General features: G+C 36.0%; 1 protein-coding gene across 1 annotated transcript; it reads left to right on the top strand.

Annotated features, from left to right (window-relative positions):
- The first annotated feature begins 2369 nt into the window (after window positions 1-2369).
- On the top strand, window positions 2370-4336 carry LOC124435111. The gene is made up of 2 exons (XM_046985060.1): window positions 2370-3570; window positions 3708-4336. The coding sequence occupies exons 1-2, from the start codon at window positions 2370-2372 to the stop codon at window positions 4334-4336; spliced, it is 1830 nt and encodes a 609-aa protein (XP_046841016.1).
- Window positions 4337-7754: the final 3418 nt, after the last annotated feature.

Below are 7754 nucleotides of genomic sequence, written 5' to 3'. Positions count from 1 at the left end.
CCCACTTACTTACAAACTTTCACTAGTCTCCTGCTTACTTCACCGCATCTTCAATCTTTGTTCTACTTACGAAAATTTTCGTACACAACTCGAATTTACCAGAAAGTCACTCACCAAAAACGGTTTTCCTTCACGTATAATTGACCAAATCACACGTCGCTTCCTTAACAACACCTTTGCCCCTAAACCACCTGTCTTGACTGCTCACAAAATGCCCATCTATTTCTGTGTTCCTTTCACCGGCATACACTCCCTTCAAATTTGCACACAAATCAATAGCCTTTGTGCTGCAACCTTCCCACATATATCCATTAAATTTGTTTTCCGCCCTTCTCAACGTATCTCTTCTTTCTTCCCCTTTAAGGACAAAATTCCCGAACCTCTGAGATCTGGTGTAGTCTATTTATTCAAGTGTCGAAGCTGCAACGCCTCGTATGTGGGTCAAACCACACGTCATCTACACACCAGATTTTCGGAGCACTTGGGAATATCCCCCCTTACAGGCAACCAAGTTTCCCACCCTGCATCATCAAGCATTCTTGCTCACATTAACGCAACTGGACACACCCCCAACTTAGACGACTTTAAAATAATCTCCTCTTCCAACGATACATATGAACTCTCCATTCATGAAAGCCTTCTAATCAATAAATACAAACCTTCACTTAATGTGCAAGGAAACACCATTCCACTTAACCTCTTTTAATTTCTCTTTATTTTACTTCCTAACTTCCTAATCATATATCCATTCGACACCGCTTCCTTTAGTAGTAATTTAACACCTTTTTGTAAAAAAAATATCTTGTCTTAACATCCTATTTATTATTTGTCTGAAGATGTCTTGAGTAAAGACGAAACGTTACAATAAATTTAATTTTACAATTTGTCTTTTTTTGGTCTATTTCTATGGCTCTAATCAGAACTTTATGTTGGGCATTAATTTTTATCACACATGTTCATTAGCTTTAGAAAAAAGATTGAGCGAGATAGTTATTTCAGTTTTATCTTATAACAATTTTAATTTTGTTTTTACAGAAACAGCTTTGAAAAGACCTGGCATCACCGAGAGAGAACTGGCTAACATATCTGGCATGCGCCCGACTTCTCAAATATAAGGAAAACCAGATAGAAGGCGGAGACTCAAAGTCATGTTCGACAAATAAACATTCTTAACACTAATTCAACCGATAGGTATGAAGGATATTTCATTAAATTGTTTTACCGTTTGATGATCGCCATGCATGCGCATACTATGTACATTCTGCGTGTATAGCAGAAAGGATGTCAAACACGCGAGAAATATTCTGCGTGTTTGACAATTTTTGGGATATACTTAGACTATGGATTTGCCAGAGGGAGAGCAGAGTCTTAATATAAATGTTATTTCCACTATTTCGTAATGGCACGATTGAAATGGTGCATTTAACGTAAACGACAACTTTTTTTAAATTTTCATTGCAAACATTTTTCGGCAAACTTATGCCATCTTCTGTGCGGTATAATGAATGAATATTTGAATGGAGTTAATGTATAAAGAAATCAAACCTAAAAACATCAAAAAACTCAAGCCTAATCTTAAAGTGGTTCTATGACGAAAACTTAACGTTAAAAAATCAACTATTTTAGCATTCAACAGTTTGAACACATATCAATTATTGCTTTCGTAAAATGTAAGCAAAAATAATAATATAACGAGGGAGTTATGAACATTTGAAATGTCTAATTTTCATGTCCGCCATTAAAATCGGCCATTTTGTATATTTGCAATCAGCAAAGGTCTGTGACGTCATAGTCTTAACACGGCAACAGTGTTGCCAGATGGGCGGTTTTCCCGCCCAATTGGGCTGGTTTATAAGCCTGTTTGCTGGAAATTTTGGGAGGTTGCGGGTTGCGGGTTTTTGGGCTGGGAATAACTTTTTGCGCGATTTTTCGGGCTGGAAAAAATTTTGATGATCTAGCTTCCACGTGTTTTTGTTTTTGTCGTGGTAAACAGCAATTGCGCTTATATTGTAGTGACGTACATAACGTGCGTATATTATTCATCTAGATTTATGTATTAGCAATAGAGGGAATAGCCAATCCTACACTTACTCAAACGCGCTACTTATTAAACTTACGCACTTTACTTTATAATTACGTAAAACTACTCAAATTTCAAGTACATTATCCGCCTTGTAATAACTGCATCTTGTTTAGCCAAATATATAAAAAGCCTGTAAATAAATTGTAAAAGATAGAATACTCACGACTGTTGTAAATAACTTCTTCGCTAGTGAATAAAATAATCACAAAATTTAATAGCGTTCTAGTACATTGAACTCACGTTCGGAGCTCATACGAAAGTCTTATATATAACGCTAAAATATAACATGAGAAAGTGGGAAAAATACCATAAAAAGTATTGTAAAGACTGGGAAAAGGAAGAAATCTTGAAAGAATGGATTTTGAGTGTAACAGGAGGCGACCAAAAAGCATATTGTAAGTATTGCAAAACTCAAATTCGAGCACATCATGGGGAACTAGTTTCTCATGCAAAAACTGAGAAACATAAGCGCAACAAGCAACCTTTTCTCAGTTCAAGAACCTTATTTGAGTTAGGTTGTCAAAGTAAAAAAGTAGACAATTTTCTCAAAGTTACAGAGATAAAGATCGCTGCCCACATCGCGTGTCATTCTAGCTTAAACACCGTGGATCATCTTGGCGAGTTATTTAAAGATGTCTCAGGGAAAGATGTTAAACTCCACACAACAAAGTGTACTGCATTGATTAAATGTGTGTTAGGACCAGCGATGTTAGAACAGCTACTTCAAGAATTGGCCGACATCCCTTATTCACTAATTATAGATGAAAGCACTGACATTGGCAATGAAAAACAACTGTGCATTATGGTTAAGTACTACAGCGCAGCCAAACAACAGATTTTCACAAGCTTCCTTGGACTTTTGTCTATTGAATCAGGAACGGCAGAGGCCATTTTTCAAGCAATAATTGAATTTTTGAGAGCAAAGGAGCTTGATATCAAGCAGTGTATAGGCTTGGCCACTGATGGGTGCAACACAATGTGTGGAAGGAACAATTCTGTAATCACAAAATTTCGTGAACTATGCCCTAACATAATACATATAAGATGCATTTGTCATTCTATCCAACTTTGTTCCTCACATGCTCTTAAAGTAATGCCACGGAATGTGGAGTTAATGGTGTCAGAAACGTACAACTGGTTTTCTCATAGCACTTCTAGGCAACGAAAGTATCGCCAGATCTATTCAGCTATCAACGTGGAGGAAGCAGCTTTGAAGATTTTAAAGCTCTCCGACACACGTTGGCTATCTATTTCTGCATGTGTTGACCGAATACTCCAACAGTTTGACGGACCGAAACTACACTTTCAGCTTGCCAAAGATGAAGATCGCAACTACACTGCAGAATTACTTTTTCAAATGTATGGTGACATGGAGAATAAATTATATCTAATTTTTCTGCAGCCTATCCTTAAAGAATTAAACCGAGTAAATAAGCTGTTTCAGTCAGATTCTGCTAACCCGTTGCAACTCCTCACTGATGTTATGAGTTTGTATAAAGCGTTTCTTTTCCGTACTATTAAGCCTGTGACATTTACAACATGGTGCTCCACTCTCACGTACGACATAGAGGATGAGAGAAATCATTTGCCTCTTTCTGCGGTCGACTTTGTATTTTATTTCAAGTGGCATTGGCGGAATCAAATTTAACTTTTGAAAAGGTTGATGTAATCAAATCTAGATGTCAACAATTTCTGGTTGAGTTGCTCAGGCAAATGAAGCAAAGGTTGCCATGCAATGTGGAGCTGCTTGAGTCTATTGCTGATCTAAGTCCAACTGTTGTTACAGGCAAACAGAAACGATCTCTTCAAGACCTGTCGTTTCTTCCACTATTTTCCGGAGATTTAGGTAAACTTGACCAACAATATAGTCGCATTGGTTCAATCCAGTGGATTGATGTCAACGACCAGAAGATTGAGCAATTTTGGTTTGTCGTCATTAATCATGTTGATGCTTCTGGGGATCACGATTTTCAAGAGTTGGGAAGCCTTGCACTTTCTATTTTGGCTCTTCCTTTTAGCAACGCAGCAGTTGAAAGAGCATTTTCTCTGATGGCTTTGCTAAAATCCAAACTAAGAAATCGAATGGGACAGTCGCTACTAGAGAATCTCTTGCACGTGAAATCATATATGGCAACGCAAAAAATTTGCTGCAACAATTTTACTCCTTGGCCTCAAATGATATCTAGGTTTACTTCAGAAATTTATGAAAGTACAGAAGACGTAAACGATGCGATATACGATATCAATGTGTAGTTTGGTTTAAATTAAATATTTTCAACAGACTTGGGCTAGTTTTTACTTGTTTTGATGCAAATTTGGGCTATTTCTTGCAAAATATAATTGGGCTATTTTTGGGCTACTTTTAAGGTTAGCACTATTTTCCACCCAGCAAACCGCCCTTTACTTTGAAATATAATATTTTACACAATATAATATTTTACACAATCTAATATTTTACACAATATAATATTTTATATAATATTTTACACAATCGTCGAAAAACGACATATTTTCCAGCCTGGATTATAAGTTTATAACTTAAGGTGGTTGCATGAAAATTTATACTGCAACATTTATCTGTAAATATTTTCTTATGTTGATATTAAAAACTGTATTATAAAAATATAAAATTACTCGCCATCTCAAAACGACCTAGCACCAGTGCATGCATGGCTTCCTTTTAGCTTTTGGTTCTTTCCCATTAGCCGCCATCTAATTTATTAACGATTGTGTAAAGTAAAGGGCGGTTGGCTGGGTGGAAAATAGTGCTAACCTACTTTTAAAGGTAGCTCGGGCGGGTTTGCAGGCTACCCATCTGGCAACACTGCACGGCAAGAAGCGCACATGGGAAAGTATACAAAGTAATACATAAATAGAGCAAAAAAATGTCAAATTCATCGAGATCTAGCTCGCTCTCTGAGTCTTCGATCGAGACAAACGCATCGATTTCTTCATCGGAATTTATGACGGCAAATTCGGACGAATCTAATTCGGAAATTTCGCCATTTGCCGATAATACTGAACCGCTTGCTTCGCCCGATGAAATTGCTGAGTACGAAGCTACAGTCGCAGAACGGCGGTTTGAAGACATGCTGCAAGATCGTTTTGATGCCCGTGTTGATGTTACTTCATGGTAAGATGTCATTCTTAGTGTGTTACTTTGATCTGAATCGTCTGCCGTTAGCTATGATAACTTTATGGAAACATACAATTTGGCCAATATTAAAGGTGTGAATGTGGCCATTGTTCGATGGATCTTGTTGTCAACCCTCAAGAGTGCCGATGCTGCATGGAAATAGAGCAATGCCGTGGTAAAATGTATCAGTTCGAAATCGATGAAAGGAAATGCATTTTGGATCACCCTGGCTTTAACGAAGTTTGCCTGAACGAATTTGTTCTTCAAGCAGCTTCGTTAGGTTTAAAGACCAAAGGTCATCGCATGATACAGACACTTCATTTTGTATTTCCTTTAAAACCTTAGTATAAATGTATATTATATATTAAAAGTTTGCCTGGATGTATTATTGGTTTTCTCAAATTTTAAAAATTTATCATCTGCAATATGTAAAAGTATATAATAATTGCAACTTGTGCTAAACTGACGCCGCTCTCTTGACGTTGTTGGTGTTTGTGATTTCTTCCAAATAGTAGGTACGGCACCAGGTTTGAGCCGTCTAGTCATACCACCCAAATGGAATAAACGCTCAAAACAATCATCCGAGAAGTGATTCGAACAAATTATAAATCGAATTTCGCGCGAACTCGGATTAAAGTTTGCGCGCTTCGTCTGAACAAATTTAACCCAAATTCTTCTCAAAGACTCGTCGTTTGGGCTTTTATGTAATGAAATGCCTGTACTTCTATCAGACTTATTACTGCAATCTTGCACGACACAGCGTGTTGAAGGCATGTTAAAAAAATTGAGCTATACAACCTTTTAAATCTCTATTTGTATATAGTGTTATATTGTAAACAGCCGCGAGTTAAGACTATGACGTCACAAGCACCTTCCTTCTTGAAAATTCAAATATGGCGCATTTTAATGGCGTCTCTTAAAGTTCAAGTTTTATCGCTACGTAACTCGAGCGGCATGAAATACATTGCGCTAAAATTTCGCCAGAAGAGATTTTTTACATACACTATTAATATATGAAAAAAAAACGAGAGGCAAAATTTTCGTCATAGTACCACTTTAACAAACAAATTCAGCATGTCAATACTATCTTTTACTTCTGAATACTTAACACCTTTAACACTACATAATTGTAAGCAGCTTCCGCTTCCATCCCCATTGTCTATACACATGTCTTGTATCAGATTTCTTTATATATTAACTCCATTCAAATATTTATTCATTATACTACATAGAAATGGCATAAGTTTACCGAAACATGTTTGCAATAAAAAATTTTAAAAAAGTTGTCGTTTACGTTAAATACATCATAAATGTTATTGCCCAACATAAAACTTTTCATAAGGCCATGAATAGAAGGTTTTATTAATAGTAATATATAATCTTTAACTTTAAGACATCATTAGACTGAAATGCATTCTACATAGGAAGTTTGAAAACGTATATCTAATTATACGATTGATATTCACAGAGATTCTCCATTCAAACCCAGTTTATCGCTTAACGCACAAAATCTCACCACATTGTCATCAACAATCATCACACTTTGTAACCTAACACTCTGTGAATATCGTATAATTAGTATTCATGTTTTCAAACTTTTTATGTATAATGATATATTTCTTAAGTTAAAGACGAAACGTTACTATTAATAAAATCTTCCATCTATGGCCTTATTGAAAGTTTAATGTCGGGCGATAACATTTATATTGAGAAATATAGAGAAAGCCGACGTCAATTCGACGTTGATAAAACAACGTCTATTCGATTTGCGTTTTCGACGTCGCATCAACGTCGATTCGATATCAGTTTGGACGCCGATTTGCCCACTGGGATAAAAAAAAATGATTACTGCAACATGACAAAGCATTTTTCAACATTCCATAGCTACAGCACTATATAAATGTGTTTCAGTGAAATCTTATTCCAGAGGAAGTGAATCACTAGCGTGAATGAAATTTTATGTCTTATGAAATTTTATTTATTTAGCGAGTATTTTCACAGGATAGTCACTTCAGATGTTTGTGAAATAACAAAACATCTGTTATCATGTGCGTCCTGCTGAATATATAAAATTTTGTAACTAAATAATTTAAATAATACAAGTATTATAAGAAAATTAAAAAGAAATGTAGAACTCAAAAGATATTCTGATCATATTCTGAAAGCAAATTTGGCAGTTGGAATCTCCTGCAGGCAACAAATCATTACGCAACAAATCATCTGTTTTTTCACTGACGTTTCGACAACCTTAGAGGTAGTTATCTTCAGAGTCAATACTGTCAATAGCTTAATATTGTCGATAAAAGTCAACATTGAGTTGCAGCAACGCGTTTTACCACCTTTTACTGCACCAAAAGTTATGGGGACAAAACATAAGTGAATACAATGATGCGAAAAGCCTTAGACTGTTTACCATTTCATTTCACGGGGTTTCATTTTTCCAAAAGATGAATAAATAGTCATTAACACTTTCATTCTCCCTGTAAAAAAGTTTAAGGACGTCGGTTGATTACCACCCTTCTGTCCGGCGTTCCT

This window comes from Xenia sp. Carnegie-2017, unplaced genomic scaffold (assembly GCF_021976095.1).
Source record: "Xenia sp. Carnegie-2017 unplaced genomic scaffold, XeniaSp_v1 HiC_scaffold_14, whole genome shotgun sequence".
Lineage (NCBI taxonomy): Eukaryota > Metazoa > Cnidaria > Anthozoa > Malacalcyonacea > Xeniidae > Xenia > Xenia sp. Carnegie-2017.
Note: the sequence above shows the minus strand (reverse complement) of the source record. Positions and strands in the feature narration are given on the sequence as shown.